Source organism: Nematostella vectensis, chromosome 14 (assembly GCF_932526225.1).
Source record: "Nematostella vectensis chromosome 14, jaNemVect1.1, whole genome shotgun sequence".
In the NCBI taxonomy this organism is placed as follows: Eukaryota; Metazoa; Cnidaria; class Anthozoa; order Actiniaria; family Edwardsiidae; genus Nematostella; species Nematostella vectensis.
In genome coordinates, this window is record NC_064047.1 from 1,731,479 (window position 1) to 1,748,294 (window position 16,816).

At 40.5% G+C, this 16,816-nt stretch overlaps 2 protein-coding genes across 8 annotated transcripts; one reads left to right on the forward strand and one right to left on the reverse strand.

Moving 5' to 3' along the window:
- Positions 1–357: 357 nt before the first annotated feature.
- On the forward strand, positions 358–10,785 carry LOC5518795 (muscle-specific protein 20). 7 transcript variants are annotated; one of them, XR_007306439.1, is made up of 7 exons: positions 360–532; positions 4,082–4,221; positions 5,025–5,085; positions 5,426–5,533; positions 6,233–6,265; positions 8,654–8,859; positions 8,929–9,572. XR_007306439.1 is itself a non-coding variant. In XM_048721427.1 (7 exons), exons 1-6 carry the CDS (start codon positions 482–484, stop codon positions 10,659–10,661), a joined length of 591 nt encoding a protein of 196 aa, XP_048577384.1. In that variant the 5' UTR covers positions 361–481; the 3' UTR covers positions 10,662–10,678; positions 10,721–10,785. The 7 variants fall into 7 exon arrangements, 5 of the variants coding, with proteins under 5 accessions (XP_032219403.2, XP_032219405.2, XP_048577384.1 ...); XR_007306438.1 differs by having other exon boundaries at positions 8,654–8,836; XM_048721427.1 differs by lacking the exons at positions 8,654–8,859; positions 8,929–9,572 and adding exons at positions 10,464–10,678; positions 10,721–10,785 and having other exon boundaries at positions 361–532.
- Positions 10,786–11,561: 776 nt separating this feature from the next.
- LOC5518840 lies at positions 11,562–15,651 on the reverse strand. The gene is made up of 4 exons (XM_001638724.3): positions 15,420–15,651; positions 13,711–13,882; positions 12,842–13,001; positions 11,562–12,129 (listed from the first exon to the last, which is right to left on the reverse strand). The coding sequence occupies exons 1-4, from the start codon at positions 15,601–15,603 to the stop codon at positions 11,932–11,934; spliced, it is 714 nt and encodes a 237-aa protein (XP_001638774.2). The 5' UTR covers positions 15,604–15,651; the 3' UTR covers positions 11,562–11,931.
- Positions 15,652–16,816: the final 1,165 nt, after the last annotated feature.

Below are 16,816 nucleotides of genomic sequence, written 5' to 3' on the forward strand. Positions count from 1 at the left end.
TTAGTTTTTAGTGCGGTCTGTTTAACGAGTACGTAAAGTAGAAAATATAAACCAGTGCTTCGCGCCGCGTTAGTCGCTTCGAAATGGCGTTAAATGTAAAAAAAAAACATACTTTATAATCGCCAAAGTTTGATTACTCGCAGCATTTTCGTTATCCAATAAAGGTTTAACTATTTTTTGTCCATAAAAGGATAGCCGTTTTTGAATTCTACTATTTCTGTCTTTCGCCCGGAGCTGTTTTTCGTATCTCGTGCAATACTACTTATTCGAGTCAGACGAGCTTCGTAATTGATGACACTTCGCCCTTCTGCCTCCACCAATAGACAATGCCCGACTATGTAAGATAAAACCTATGATTGCTGCACCCAAATTACGACCTCGCGAGCCTAGCATTTTCCTCTGCATTGCTCCGTTTAGAACAGGCTGTTCTCTCGTACTTAGCCCTCGCCTTTCTCACTCTCTTCGTTTCACTTGCTCCAACATGGCAAACAAACCAAGGGGATACGGCTTCAGTGCAGAAGCAGCTAAAAAGGTTGGTCCTTGTTTTATCTCATATTATGTTTTGCACGCGGCGCAAAATGCCAGCGCTTATATCAGTTTGATTTATGTTGGAATGATTTAAAACCGCCTTAGAAATTTCATTTAAAATCGAATATGAAAGCTTCTTGGAAGCAAACTTGCCTACTCTTTCTTTAGGGATTATATTGTTCTGTGCTGAAAATTTTGAAACTGCACATTTTATTGGCCATCTTTTTTATTTTTTTATTGTATTACCTAGGTAATTATGGTAAGGCGATTTCGATTATCAAAATAATTTAGATTAGTTAAGTTGAAAAGCATTTTGTCGGCTTTCCTCTTTTTTATATTTTATTTTTTACACGGACATTGCTGCGTCTCGTCACATATCCCGAAGGTCATTGAATAATGGACCCCCACGGATAAGCCATCGGTCCAACTATATTTACGACCGCGATTACAGCTTGCCATATTACCTTTTAGTAGATCATTATTTTTTTCCTATAAAAAAAAAAACCTCTAGAGTTTATTAAAATAAAATATGATGCGCAGTGATTTTCAAACAACAATTTATTTCTTTAAAAAAACTGTAAAAGGTGGCGTTTCAATGCCGCAACAACAGCTTGCCTGATCCGACAGGCCATCGCATTGCCGGAAATTCTCGGGTTTTTTTCCGGGTTTCACCCGATCATAAAAAAATGTAATCATTATACTCGGGATTTCGTCGTGATTCGGAATCTGACAGGAACAGGTGTTCGCGCGCACGGCGACTTATTCGGGATTTCACGGCATTTTCACGAAACTGAAAACTAAAACACGCTTCTCATTTACTTTATCTCGTGCGAAAACACGCTTAAGAATGGCAAACAGAGGAAATGTATTTGGATTTGACATAGAGATACAAGCAAAGGTAGGATGGAAAAAAAGGAGGTTGTATTTTGAGTGAATCGATGAGTTCAGTTTCCAACATGTTCCGTTCATTGAAAACACTGAACAACACTCTATATTTCAAACCCTAAGAATGCCATGTGTTTGCGGAAAACTATCCAGTATTTCACCCACATTTTAACTTCTCTTAGCCATTATATCGACAAAGTGAATTTTTTGGACGCATTGAATTTATCATAGTTCGTTATAATCTCATTTTAAAATGTCCTGGCCTTATTTAATCCAGAATCATATTTTTTAATTATAAAAGTGGACCTCGAATACAATTTTTAGAAATATCCCTCCCGCTCTCACATCTTCCAAATTCTTTCTTTATATTGAAGATATATAATTGATTACCCATTCGAGTAGAATATCGTTTTTTGATGGAAAGCATGCGCGAGTTCTAAATAAATCATCATGTTCGGTTACAGTATGTAATGGAACTTTGAATGGATGTAAAGGCAGCGCGGTCTCGGAAGCCACGCGTGCGCTATTTCTGAGTGCTATTGTGGCTTTTAGAGAAGTGAAATCACGTTTAGAATGAGGTCAATTGACATTTCCGCAGGCCTGTCACTTGTACAGAGGTTTTGCATTTCCCATCATTTCAAAAAAATGTAATGGTAAAAGTAAAAGGCAAAAGGGGGAAAATATGTTTGAGACAGGTTTCGTGTCGCTATTTTTCGTTATGCGTTTTTCGCATATGTTATTAAAAAAAAAATAAAAAGTTTGGCTATCAAACAAATCAATCAATATTCTCCTTGTCCTTATATCAATGCAATATGCCGCATCTCCTCATAAAACGCTAACTTGTTTATTTTCCTTTTTAAAGAATTTCTTGTCGACCACTTGTACATGTATGTCATTGTTTATATTTGAAAATATAACGATTTACTCGCAAAAGTACTTACAATTCCACAATTGATGAAGCCTGATAGTAGGTCCTTTCGCAATCAAGAGGGCCATCAGATTAAGGTTGAACATTCGTCAAACACAACAATCGGACTTCTTGAAACGAACATTTTCCAGTTTTCGCAACGTAATTTGACTGGGTCTCGCAGTAATAACGGAGAGAGCGTTACAAAACAAGGCATATTTTAATTAATTAGTGAGTTTTAATGGCATTTTGTGCTTCTATTATCTCCTTAGAATTTAGCCTGACAAGCCTGTACCAGTTGCCCTCGGGCAAGCGAGTGGTCGTTCACAGTAAACGCAAATTCCTAGGTCGAATGTCATTTTTTCTGGGGTGACCAAGCTTTGAGGGTATTTTGAGAGGTCACGCACCTTTATGCTTGCTATGAGAAAACTCTCAGAATGCCTACCATATTTCCATGAGGGGCAGGGCACGTGCACCAGACAGCCCTCCCTACAAAAAAACTAAAGTGGAAGGCTAAAATACATGTGTATGATATAGCCCATCATTTTGATATAATGAGCCAATCAGAGCGCGCGAGAATCTGTATTTAAGCTCGATATTAATTTTTACCTCTATTTATGCGCGTATGTACCAGGCGCTCCCCCCGCCCCCCGACATCTTTGTGGCCAAAAAGTGGGTCATTTCTTATTATTGAAATTTTAAATACTATGATTTTTCCGTATAATACCTATAACTGCGAACCTTTGTAATGGGCGAGAACAATTTATCACTGAAAAATACCTGACTTATTTTCATCTCAGATCTAGCAAAGCTCTTATCCAAGTAAGGATGATGGGAATATGTGATAAAATGAATAAATTCTCATCTCAGATCTAGCAAAGCTCTTATCCAAGGAGGATGGAATAAGTGATAAAATGAATAAATTCTCATCTCAAATCTAGCAAAGCTCTTATCCAAGGAGGATGGAATAAGTGATGATAAAATGAATACATTCTCATCTCAAATCTAGCAAAGCTCTTATCCAAGGAGGATGGGAATAAGTGATAAAATGAATAAATTCTCATCTCAAATCTAGCAAAGCTCTTATCCAAGGAGGATGGGAATAAGTGATGATAAAATGAATAAATTCTCATCTCAAATCTAGCAAAGCTCTTATCCAAGGAGGATGGAATAAGTGATGATAAAATGAATACATTCTCATCTCAAATCTAGCAAAGCTCTTATCCAAGTAAGGATGATGGGAATAAGTGATAAAATGAATAAATTCTCATCTCAAATCTAGCAAAGCTCTTATCCAAGGAGGATGGGAATAAGTGATGATAAAATGAATAAATTCTTATCTCAAATGTAGCAAAGCTCTTATCCAAGGAGGATGGGAATAAGTGATGATAAAATGAATAAATTCTCATCTCAAATCTAGCAAAGCTCTTATCCAAGTAAGGATGATGGGAATAAGTGATAAAATGAATAAATTCTCATCTCAGATCTAGCAAAGCTCTTATCCAAGGAGGATGGGAATAAGTGATGATAAAATGAATAAATTCTTATCTCAAATGTAGCAAAGCTCTTATCCAAGGAGGATGGGAATAAGTGATGATAAAATGAATAAATTCTCATCTCAAATCTAGCAAAGCTCTTATCCAAGTAAGGATGATGGGAATAAGTGATAAAATGAATAAATTCTCATCTCAGATCTAGCAAAGCTCTTATCCAAGTAAGGATGATGGGGATAAGTTATAAATGAATGAATTCTCATTTCAGATCGATTCAAAGTATGACCCCACGAAAGAAGAAGAGGCGCGTAAGTGGATCGACACGGTCCTGGGGGAGTCGATATTTGGCGAGAATGGCGGTGTAGACACGGTGCATCAGACGCTCAAAGACGGCCAGGTCCTGTGCAGGTGGGCCGTACAGCCAAATTCGTTGTTGCGTGACCTCGGCGAATTCGTTGTTGCGTGACCTCGGCGAATTCGAACTCCTTGTCTCGTTTGGGAATAGCGCGTAGTCAAACAACCGTCTAAACTAATCGATGGGGTTATAAGCAATTTGACTGCACACAGTTAGAGAATTGATTGGTCACAGTGGTATGATTGGTCACGTGGTATGATTGGTCACGTGGTATGATTGGTCACGTGGTATGATTGGTCACGTGGTATGATTGGTCACGTGGTATGATTGACTACGCGCTATTCCCAGACGAGAAATGGATTAAGAATTTCTCGCGAGAATTTTCTTGATAGGTTGAATAAGCGCTGGGGCGCTAATTCATTTTATTTTTCGCGAGGCGATTATTTTTTTAGAATTAATTCTATCTCTTGATAAAAGATGCTTTTTGCATAAGGTAGGGAGTAAGCAATTTCCCAGTACCATATCGAAACAACATTTTAATGATAAAATGTTGGGGCGGATAGTAAGGCATCCTCTGGTACCCAGGGCGTCGCGGAGATCGGGCACACAGGGCGCGCGCCAGAAAGAAAGAGCACCGCTTCCTGTGTGCCCGATCTCCGCGACGCCCTGGGTCCCCGAGGATGGTAGTAAGGTCAGTTATATTGTTACTTTCCTTCTAGCGTTCAGTCAGCCTCTCGTCATCGACATCTATTGAGTGCACACGTTAAAGCAAGGCGCTTATTCGGCGAGGCGTTAAATTTTAAGGGAGGCGCTTTTTCGATTAATGACAACTTATAGAGTGTTTCTCTGCTTTTAGGCTAGCTAACCGTTTGGGCGGTAATTTGAAGATTAATCAGCAGAAGATGCCCTTTAAACAGGTGACGCATGCAGCAAAGTTACACAACAAACCGAAACTAATTGAAACGTATAAATAGTCAACAGTATACTGCAAGTTGCTACACGTCACAAAGACATTAACCTTTTCTTCTTTGCTATGTGTTTAGAATTCTGGAGCTACAGAAATACTTTGCTGTGTAGTATGTTTTCTTTTATTAGCAATATAACGTAGAATAGAGAGCTAAAGAGCTATATGACTCGATAGTGATTCGTGCCGCGTCACATATCAGTGTATTTAACGTATATCTAAATACCTCGTCTATCTAAACTTTATACATTAATTTCGCAACGCCATTTTTGTTGTTGTAATTGATTTTACAGATGGAAAATATTGGCAACTTTCTGTCATTCATTGAGAATAAGTTAGGCGTGGCTAAAAATGACCTGTTCCAGACGGTAGATCTCTACGAGAAGTCTAATATGTGGAACGTAAGTATCCCCCCCTTCCCTTCGTATTTACTTATCCATTTACCACGCCACTTTCCTCCAGCATAATGATCACACAGAGTTTGCTCACATTCTGGCCAATTTAAGATGCATTAGCTAGGAGCAAAAAATAGCAAAGTTCAAATTGTAAGGTACGTTAGCTTATATTTGCATGATTTTTTGCATAGATGTTCCTTTTGTAATATAAAACAAAATAGCTTTAGAATTTTCTAGTAGATAATCCGTTCTTGAGATATTGCATAATGTAAGACTCTTGATTTCTCTGAAATTGCTCAATTTGGGCGAAATTGGTGCTTTTTTCAGGATCTATGACAACTTTGCTCAAATCTCAAAAACCGATCATCTACCAAAAAATAGTAAAGCTTATTTTGTTTTATTTTATGAAAGGAACCTCTAGGCAAAATATAATAAAAATGTAAGCTAACACAACCTTACAATTTAAATTTTGCCATTTTTTGCCGCTTGAGTTAACGCTATTGATTTTGCACTTTCGAATTTGCGCCTGTGAGCGCTTTGGAGTTTTGAGTGTGCGCTTTCGAGTATTTGCTTTTGAGTTTGCGCTTTCGAGTATTCGCTTTTGAGTTTGCGCTTTGGAGTTTACGATTTTGAGTGTGCGCTAGAGTTTAAAATTTTGAGTTTGCGCTTTTGAGTTTCACGAGGTTCTGTTTGTTGTTCTTCTAGGTCATTTGCTGTATTCATGCTGTTGGACGAAGGGTAAGAAAAAATAACCAGGAAAAGTATCACTAATACACTCACACTCGCACTGAAATTAAACTAGACTCACATAGAACGTACGTACTACACTCACACTCATATAGAACTTGGAAAATATGCTTAAAAACCTATCATTTTTTAGGCCTTTGAAATATACTATCTTAAATACTACTCGCTAGACGTATTCTAGCAAAAGTTAAAGCACATTTTCAGATGTATACGTAGGCAGCATTTCGTCATTGAAAGCTGCTTAAATTTTCCACATAACGTTTTTTCAGACGTTCTAAAAAAGAACACTCTCCTCTATTTCTCCTAATACTTGCTCTTTTTCTTGCTTTCTTTCCTTGAAGGTCGTCTCTGAGCTACCCTTTAGGTTCCCAGTTACTCATGATAATTTTTTGTTAATCTTCTCTTCTTTCTCTTAGCCTAACATCTCCTCTTTATTCTCTAACTCATCCATACGCAGGCTTACTCTCTGGGAAAGGACGTCCCTCAACTTGGGCCCAAAGAATCGACAAAAAATCCTCGTCAATTCACAGAAAGACAACTCAACGAGGGAAAAACGATAATAAACAGCTTCCAAATGGGACCGGCGGCCAAAAATGTTGCTACTGCGTCCGGCCAGAGTTTCGGTCGTCAACGACAGATAATCAATGATAACAAATAAATAGTCCATACAATAACTATTCCTTAATATTTAATTAAAATGTTTCGTGATGACATACTGAGGAGAAGAAACCCAGGCCATTCCCTTAAAGTGGACTTTCAATTTTATCGACTTGGACCCAAGAAAGTCTTGACTACGAGTCGAATTCTTAATCAGACTTTCTTCGAGATTTCCTTACGAAAATCTATTTACGACTCGGCCAGTGCCGTAGCTCAGTAGGCCTGTATACTGTACGCTTGTGGATATTTGCCCGCGTATGCAGTCAAAACATCTACCTAATAAAAAACTTTATCTAAATTGAGAGTACATATAAAAAAATATATATTAACAATCATTATCCATAGTATGATATTCATAAATACTTATTTTTTCTTGTTAAGATGATATATGAAATTAAACTAAATCATTCCTTGATCCGGATTGCTGTTTCGTACTATATTTGTATTTTATTAATACTGTAAATCTAGATATATTATATCACCTGAGGTTATTAGGGGACCCCCAGATACTTCTGGCGAGAGAGGGCCGCGCACGTCACGTCTTTTTTCTGTGTTTGCGAGTCAAGCAATTTCTTTTGAAAAATTGTACATCATATTTGGAAATAGCACAAGGACATTGTTTGAGAAATATTAGCTTGCGCAGTAATGCACATGTGATTAAGGATCCAGTGCTTTCCGTCTTCTGCAGCGAAAATCAAACAGATCTCCGTGATAAGAGAAGACACAAAGTACGCTGGCACTCCGAGCATGGCGTGCTACAAGGCAAACGTTTCCCTGACAATGTTAACCGTGCCAATGAATGGTAAACACAATCAAAGGCTCTGTGAGCCAACTCGTGATTGCTTATTTATTAATTTATTATTAGTTATTTTCTTGTGTGCATAAAAGATATACATGATACTGAACAAAGAATGAACACATTCAAGATGCTGAGAGTACATAGAAATGTCCTTATACCTTTTTCCTTTTCGATGTCATGACACGCCAAGAACAGTAAAATAAAATACTATTATTATAAAAAATAAAATAAAAAATAAAAAAAATAAAAAAATGAGAGGTGCGTGATCACCTCTCTCTAACCGCCAAAATGTGGAAAGACCATCAAATATTATCTTTGTTTTCATATGATACCTTTGACTGCGCGCCCCCCTCGGTATATCGTGGGTTCGCTGAGAATCCCGGATGACGCTCCTCAATGATAAATGAGTCACGCCTTCTTGATCACATCAGGCACCTAATGTCACGCTTACCGCCACGTCAGGGATAATACGCGCCTGAGAATTCCGGATGATGCTCCTCAATAATACATATGTCACGCCTTCAAAATCACGTCAGGCACTATGTCAGGCCCTCTTAATCACGCCTGGGGTATGTCACTCCTTCATCACGTCACATCTTCATCGCGTTGCCAAAAGATGCCCGTATACATTTTTTATGGCGCACGGGCGTCAAAAGGCCTGAGTTGTATTTAATTAACCTCACAACGAAGCATTATGTCACGCCATCGCCATTATCCTGCGTTACAGCGGGATGACACTCTATTTGATCCGTCCCATGTTACATTCATGGTGTCCTACATCGTATAGGATCAGCGAGACAAATGTTTGGCTCGCCGCGTGTCTTCATCGCCTGCCAAAAAGGCCCTCCATTCGTATCCATCTCACGTCGAGCACTCGTTCAAATGCTGTAAAGCCCCTTTAAATGCTTTATTTATTTTCTCAGGCTGTGGCCAAAGGCCTGAACGTGCCTCTCTTGGGCCCTAAGGAGGCGGAAGCAAACCCGCGTGACTTCACAGAGGAGCAGCTCAAGGGAGGGGCGGGGATACATTTCGCGTAGGACCCCTGACGATATTTGCATAGGTCACGTGACGATATTTGCATAGGTCACGTGACGATATTTGCATAGGTCACGTGACGATATTTGCATAGGTCACGTGACGATATTTGCATAGGTCACGTGACGATATTTGCATAGGTCACGTGACGATATTTGCATAGGTCACGTGACGATACTTGCATGTAGTTGATTTTATGGTAGATTTGTTTCTCGCTAAACCCCAATGTTTCGTTTTTTGAAGTTAGTCAAAGGCGTCTAATAAAAACCGGCATGATAACACAGTCCCGATCAGATACATGACTGTATAGATTACTTGGAAAAAGTGGTATTGGCAAAAAACGTTTTACAACAAATTTAGACAGAACTCACACGATCAAACTAAAGACTTTGCAAATCACTTATTAGAGACCTTACGCAAGGACGACAGCGACGGTCTCGAGAAAAGGTCATTCCAAAACGATCGTTGACGTTCGTGACGGCGCGCGTAGAAATTGAAAATAGGAACATGCCGTTATAAGGGGCGTCCACACTAACACGGATTCGTTGGGATCTGTATACTTTTTGATACCAGGCCTTCCGTCCACACTAACACGCGCGCTGGATCCAGCAAATCCGGAAAGTGAATCAAAATGAATCCGTGTACTTTGGTCCATAGTGATGACGACCCCGCCGTTTTTTAGCAATTCGCGAGCGCGCGCGCCGTACTTGATGCCGTCGCCCTAATCCTTGCGTAAGGCCCCTACCTCCAAGACGCTAGTATATCATCGTGTAGGAAGAAGTTTATTAAAAAAACGGAGCATGTGAACATTAGGTGTTTTCTTCTGTAAGGGGGCGGTTGCATCTCTTCTTACGAATCTGGACTGCTTACTATCTACCTTTCAAGGATCTATGGTCGATCTTGTTAGTAACCCAGATTATATTCTTCTTGTTTTCTTCCTTTATCATGTCTTTGATAAATACACAAGTATCCTTTATCTTAACGCGTATAAACAGCGCCAATTCTCACGTCTAACCCGAGCTTAGTCATCTGTACTAGATCATTCTCTTGATCCTATTCTCTTGACATGTCACATCAAATACCACGGCATTGCAAAACACGATTTATCGCATCGAAGAACTCGAGTCACACTTATCCTGACATAGGCCACGTCACATGTCTTTCAAGGCCTTCAGGCTGAATTTGGGATGGGGGGGGGGGGGGGGGTGGGGGTGGGAAAGCTCTCTTAAAACTCTAAATCCCTGCAAGTAAAAAATCCGCGTTTCCATTTAGTCGCCAAGAACGTTTTTGTTTATAATAATAATTGTTAATATTAATGACATGCGTCACAGCATCCATGTCACGCTATTGTCATATCACGTCTCATTCCATGTCATTTTTTCATGTCACACCACACTGTCACGCGTTACAGCATTCATATTCATGTCACGCCATTATCATCTCACGTCTCATTCCATGATGCCGTGTCATAACATATTAATGTCATGCGTCACAGCACCCATGTTACGCTATTGCCATGTCACGTCCCACTCCATGCCATTTTTTCATGTCACACCACACTGTCACGCGCTACAGCATTCATGTCACGCCATTGTCATATCACGTCTCATTGCATGTCATGTCATGTTAAACCATATTGTCACGCTACACGGCATACACGTCACGCCATGTCACATTCCATACTATCCTCTGCTCCAGGCTGCTGCCAAGGGACTGGACGTCCCTGTGCTTGGCCCGAAGGAGGCAGACGCGAATCCACGCCAGTTCAGTGAAGAGCAGCTCAGAGCCGGAGAGGGAATCCTGACCAAACAGGCCGGCCCGAAAGCGGACGAGGTTGCTACGGCAACTGGTACTCACGCCGGTCGCCCAAGGCAGATAGTTGACCGCTACAAGTAGAGGGCGTGTCTTTATGGGCGTGTCTTTGTAGGCGTGTCTTTATGGGCGTGTCTTTATGGCAAAATTTTCGAAAGTCCAAAGACTTATAGGAATAATTAGAAAGATTAAAACAATGCAGACTTCGTGTCGTGTTTTTTTTCTTATGCTGTCTGTGACTGGGGGGGGGGGGGGGGGAGACGCACCCCCCCTCCGTATTTCATGACCTTCAACCTTACAGACAAAGATCACCAGCATGCGTCACACCCTATTGTGTGTGGTCAAATCAATTATGACGTCACAATGACTTCATAAATACGAGGTCTATCTGGCAATTCTTTCAAATATTGCCTAAATTATCAGATATCGGGTTGAAATCATTTTGCACCATTCATATATATCAAAATCAACCCTTTAAAGGCTTTACAATGCAAAAAGGTCATAAAAACGTTTGTAATTATTTTTTTTGTAAGAATTTTTTCTTGGGTCCACCCCCCCTGGATCCGCCATCTTGGATTCTTATGATTTTTGCAAAAGAAAAAAAATCTGGAATTATTAAGGAAAAAAGTATTTGCATACATGTATTACTGCTTATAGTAATGATAAATGCATAATATTAGCTTTTAAAGTGTAATCTCGTGACATTTTTAACAACAGCTTGAGCAAAATTTACCCACCCCTCCCCCAAATATCCGAGGTAAAAAAATTCTAGCGCTGATGTGAAACTTGTCACCTAAACAAACTTATAAACTCAAAAGAGGCATTTTAATCTGAGAAACAGGACCAAAACAATTTTTTTCGCCGCTGGGGGCCGAGTTACTCATTTACCAGGCGGCGTAGCTTATATAACGCGTCGTTTGAAAGGTCACAAGCGCGTAGGAACAGAGCTCGCTAGGGGAGCGAAACCAAGGCAAATACGGCCAGTTGAGGTAGGAATACGTGCTTTATTTACTAACAAGACATTAGACTTCATTTCGGAGTCAGATTATCCTATAGCCCGTAGTAACCAATATTATGTAGAATCCTATAGTCAAATTCTTACGCGCGCTCTCATTGGTCAAAACAAAGTGAGATTTTTTTGTGGAATTCAATAGTTGAAATTGTGGAATTTAATGAAAGCACAGGTGTGCCACGTTTTCTCTTTCCAACACGAATCATATCTTTCAAACATAAGCTGAGAACTCACAAAGATTAACAAATTGTTCTGGACACCTTAATTTCTTATTTAGGGTATTTCAGTATGCCCTTGCTCGTCAGATATAATTTTGTACCATATTTCTTCTTGGTGTTCAAGCTACAGCGGGTGATACTCTATCGCCATCCAAATGCAGTCCGTATCCCCATAGTACTGGTGCCACCCATAGTAGTACTCCCCGTTGTCATGGATACCGCAGAAGGGCACGTGCGTCATACCAGGACTCATGACCACATCTTCGTACAAACTGCTAAAATCTTCACTATGGAATTTCTGCATTCGTCCTGTCCCGTATATCTGTGCAGTTAACAAAATGTAAAGATTACTTATACATATAAGGTCAATCGCGCCGCAACTTTATGCTCTTGCTCAATGCCGAGTAGTAACGCATCGGCTAAAGTCAAGCAAGAAACCAAGATATTTTCAATCCAATATCGTCATTTACTTATCATACTTCAGTCGTAGATTGTTATTTTTTAAGTTTCCTTGCGAATAAACCGTTGTATTTTTTTTATAAGCGATAGCAAAGGAGTGGTTTATTGACATTCTATAATGCATATTTGTCATCATCAGACCTGATCTCCTTCTAGCAGTGTGTAGTTTTGTTTGAATATTGGTGAATTTCTGTGTGTGTTCACAGCACGAGTTTCTCGGCCCTAAAAGTGACGTGCTGGATGTATGTGATCTTACTAGAATCTTGAGCTACTCCGGTTCAGGATGGGCCATTCTCAAAACGTAGTATTTTAAATCTCAAAGAAGTCAGCACATGGTGAATACGGTACTAAGCGCTATATAAGTTATGTTCATTAAAGTCTGTGCATTACCATTCATGTCGTGGAAATATCTAGCATGATAAAAAGACTTCTGTATAAAGTCGAAATTTATTATTAATCAAACCTGATTGCCTCATTGTGTTTTTTACTAAAATCAGCTATAGCTTTGTATGTTATGTTATGGAATACCTGTGGCGTGTTTGGGTTGCCTGTGGCTTATTCATAGATTATCATACCTGTGTGTGCACTTCCAGTATTTCAGGATCGCTATGCTTGTTGTGTAGTCGACAATGAGTGTTTGTAGGGCAGAACCAAACATTGACTTTAACCTGGTGTTCCCTCACTTTGTTTAAGTTCACACCCTCTGACTGACCAACCGCGTGGAATGGGTCAAAGCTATCAGAAAACATGAACGAGTCTCTTAGTAACAATAAGGCAAGCATGCTACGTGCCACCCTAAAGTACCAAACATGAACAAGTGTAGTTAGTTAGTAACAATTAGGGAAGCATTGTCCAATATAAATAGATTTAGGCGCTACCCAAAGCTACCAAACATGAATAAGTCAGCACTGATATAATAAGGCAAGATTGTCCAATAGAAATAGAAATAAATAATTAAATGCGATTGGTAATGGTTATGGTAATGAAAATGGGATAGAAAATGTAAATGGAAATACAAATAGAGGAAGGACAAACAAACAAACAAACAAAGAAATGTGGCATTTGATTCGGCACAACAAAAGCTCGCAGTAGCGGATCTAGGGGGAGAGTTTAGGGGGGTTAAACCCCTCCCTTTGGGCTTCCAGAAAGACATAACAAAAAAAATTCCCTTTCATCCCTTTGTCACTGAGTCAAACCCCCCCTTTAGCGAAAAGCAAGATCTGCCCCCCTGGCTCGTCATTTCAATCAGAGTCGTGCTATTGCCTAGAGCACGACTGGCGCAGACGTGCTCAGTGTCGTGTCGAGCATAATTCTGGCGTGCCGAAGTTACTAGATTCAGGGATTGAACTGTTCGATTAATTAGAGTCGACAGGAAGATGCGGTAGATGCGCGACGTATGAATCGGGCCTTACAAAATTTTAATTATAGAAGTTTTGCACTTTACCTCACTTTCCCTACTTCAAATTGTGGAGATTTATAAAGCGACACATGTTTTGGAAAGGATGGGAAAAGTTCATTGAGGTGGTGCCAACCATTTTCCAAAACACACCCACTGATGTCTCGCTCATCTTCTATTTCCACAAGAACAACTGAATCAGCACTCTGTACGGTTACATCTGCAAAAATGAAGTACTGTAAATGCATGACTCAACTCCAAAAAAGCACCCTGCTTCGAATCAAGCAACGACGACGGCAACGTGGACGACGACGGCAGAAAACAATGGGGTTTGATTCAGAATTCAATAGCAGCACGTGAAAATGCGTTTTGTTCGACATTCAGCTGTTTTCCATAAAACCACGATGTGAAAACTCCACGGTCAGTTGAGGATGCGGACGTTTGCACTGTAAACTCCAGCTAGTAGTAAGTACTAAGTTCGCTGCTGTAGAAATAATGTCCTTAGGTTATTTTATCTGCGTCTGACGACATGACGGAAAAACCTGGAAAACGCGCAATTGGAGATAGAGAAAGACACAATTTCTTACAATGGCTATAGGATCCTTGTATTACGGACTGATTTTCAAAACAAATAACGTGAGGCCGAAGTGCACATAACCAGATTTTGGCTTTTTAAGATAATTTTTCCTTGATCATCCTTGCGCTATGTGTGAGCACAGGGACGGAAAGCTCAAATTTCAATGACACTTTACAAAAAGTCGAATCAATTTAAAAAAAATGTGAAATGGACTTATTTGAAGCGTAATGTCATGTTTTTCCGTCATGTCGCCATTGACTATAATGTTTTGCTTATTCCATTGCAATTAAATTATTATTGATCGCCACGTGCGAAAACATCTTTTTCGATCGCGTTGTCCTAGCCGTCGTCGTTGTCCTTGCTGAAGGCCCTTTAAAATAGAGACGGTCACTATTGTTGACATATAGACGACAACCCCAAATAAACGACAATCTTAACTATTTAGCATATTCCGAATTTTCCCTGTCAAATGTACGCTAATTTTTTGTGAAGCTATTTTTGATAATAGTGATTAATGCAGGAATTCTCCCCTCCCCTGTGGAAGGTTCCAGGTGCAGTGATTAATGCAGGAATTCTCCCCTCCCCTGTGGAAGGTTCCAGGTGCATCCTGGATATTTTTTAAATCTAAAAAGAACCAAGACGTAAGACTCGAAAGCAAGTTGTATGTATGAGATCCTAGAACCAGTGTTGTAAACCCAGATCCTGAGCGCGCATTTGTCGTGCCATCTCTCCAAAAATACTGTATGCATCTGTCACAGCTTTCGTCTCCTTTGCAGCACGTGTTCAAGTCACGCAACGCTACCCCCTCCCCCCCCCCTTTCAAAGTCAAATGGTTGGCCCCTAAGCAGTTAACAAGATCATAACCAAAACACAAAACACCATAGTGTATCACATTCCTGGCTACTGTCAACAAGAAATAGACACAATAGCCAGCAGTTGAACAAGCTCAAAATGGTTTATGAGCCTTTTGTTGCTGTTATTTTGTTTATGAGCAGCGTTTGTAACCAGGTCACTCTATTCTGCTATTTTGACCTCTGGTGATATTCGGCGCTTTCTTATTGGTTTACGCACGTCGTAAACTGCGAAATGGCTTCCTTCACCAAAATAGACATTCCTAAAAAAAAGCACAAATGTGCTTGCGATTGAAGCTGTGATTGCGTGCCCATCCGCAGATACTAACCTTGCAAAATGGTGGACGTTCTTGGAGCTAGGGATTTGCACGGCTCTGTTGATTTAATCACTGTTGCTTCGATTCCGATGTTGATAAGTATCGTTCGTTTCTTTATATAGTAATCTTTGACATTTGTGAGCCAAATGGACTTGAGAAATTTCGAAAAAACTAAAGGCTTCTCACAGTTCATCATGTTGTGTAGAATGAAAAGCCCATTGTTTGTGTGTCAGTGCGTGACATAAATGACCACAGGTATCCCAAACTCGCTAAGTATCTATTTGCTTTAGCTGCAGTATTTCTACTCGCTTTTTTACCGTTCGGTTAATTTTTCGGCAGCTTTGTTACGGTTAACGGTTATTTTATTTTCTCAAAATTAAGTTTACGGTTAACCAACTCTCTGACCATAAAAGATGGCCTATGCAGGTGCGTGCGTGCGTTGATCAAAGAGACCTAAGGCCTGGGTCGTGCATGATGACGACATCACTACGATACTATAGCAACACACTAACTCCCAAGAGACGCAAGCGTGCAAAAGACCCCGATATTTTTTCACTTTACATCTCAGCGAGCTGTGCGTGGCGTAACCGACTAAGACAGGCCTGGGATCCTGGTTATTGCCTCCCCATTAATGCGCGGGTGCCTCAGGTTCCTTTGTGTTGTACAGCTCACTAGATAGCGGTGCTGGGGCCGTAATCTCTAGCCTAGCCGTAAAGCTTTAAGCTGCCATACGACGTTTCAGCGTACGTCTGGAAGTATGGTCTATTTTTTTTCTGATTTCGTTTGATCAGAATAGGTTCGATCTTCGGCCAATTAATTGCCTTTTTTTCCTATCACAAAACTATACTTTTTCCATGTCAATGTTTGCAGGGCTTTTCCTTCTCGCTTTTCCGTACAAGCGAATAGCAAGGCTTTGCCGACGGTGGGCAGACCGCTTTTTGGCGGCGGAGGGGGTGTGTTTTGGCGGCGGAGGGGGTGTGTTTTGGAGGCGTAGGGGGTGTGCTTTGGAGGCGGAGAGGGGTGTTTTGGAGGGGTGGGTGGTGGAGGATTGCGCAAGCTGCCTGTTGCCTGGACGCGGCGCAAACGGACCATCCAAAAAATTCACGTGATCAGAATGACTTCATTCACTCTCCTCGGGAGAGGAGAGTGAATGAGGACAGTCAATAACATCCTCCCGACCAGCCTACGTTGCGCATCACGTGAGTTGAATGACGCTATCATCATTCATCATTGCGCGCACCCTGCCATGGGCATTAGAGGCACCGAGCTTCGCGGCGAAAACGATTTAAGCGAAGCGCTTTCGCTCAAATCGTTGTCGGAGCTTCTGTTACCCAGGGTACGCGCAACCAGTAAAACACCTTAAATATGTGCGGAATGTTTATTGTCTTCTAACGAATCAGACGCGACAA

Excerpts from the sequence above, each read along its gene's own strand:
- LOC5518795 (XM_032363512.2), top strand. The coding sequence starts at position 482 with ATGGCAAACAAACCAAGGGGATACGGCTTCAGTGCAGAAGCAGCTAAA. Across the intron at positions 4,222-5,024 it reads GACGGCCAGGTCCTGTGCAG|GCTAGCTAACCGTTTGGGCG; the intron begins GTGGGCCGTACA and ends CTCTGCTTTTAG. Across the intron at positions 6,266-6,731 it reads TTCATGCTGTTGGACGAAGG|GCTTACTCTCTGGGAAAGGA; the intron begins GTAAGAAAAAAT and ends ATCCATACGCAG.
- LOC5518840 (XM_001638724.3), bottom strand. The coding sequence starts at position 15,603 with ATGATGAACTGTGAGAAGCCTTTAGTTTTTTCGAAATTTCTCAAGTCC. Across the intron at positions 13,002-13,710 it reads TTTGAAGTAGGGAAAGTGAG|CTTTGACCCATTCCACGCGG; the intron begins GTAAAGTGCAAA and ends GTTTTCTGATAG. Across the intron at positions 12,130-12,841 it reads TACTGGAAGTGCACACACAG|ATATACGGGACAGGACGAAT; the intron begins GTATGATAATCT and ends TTAACTGCACAG.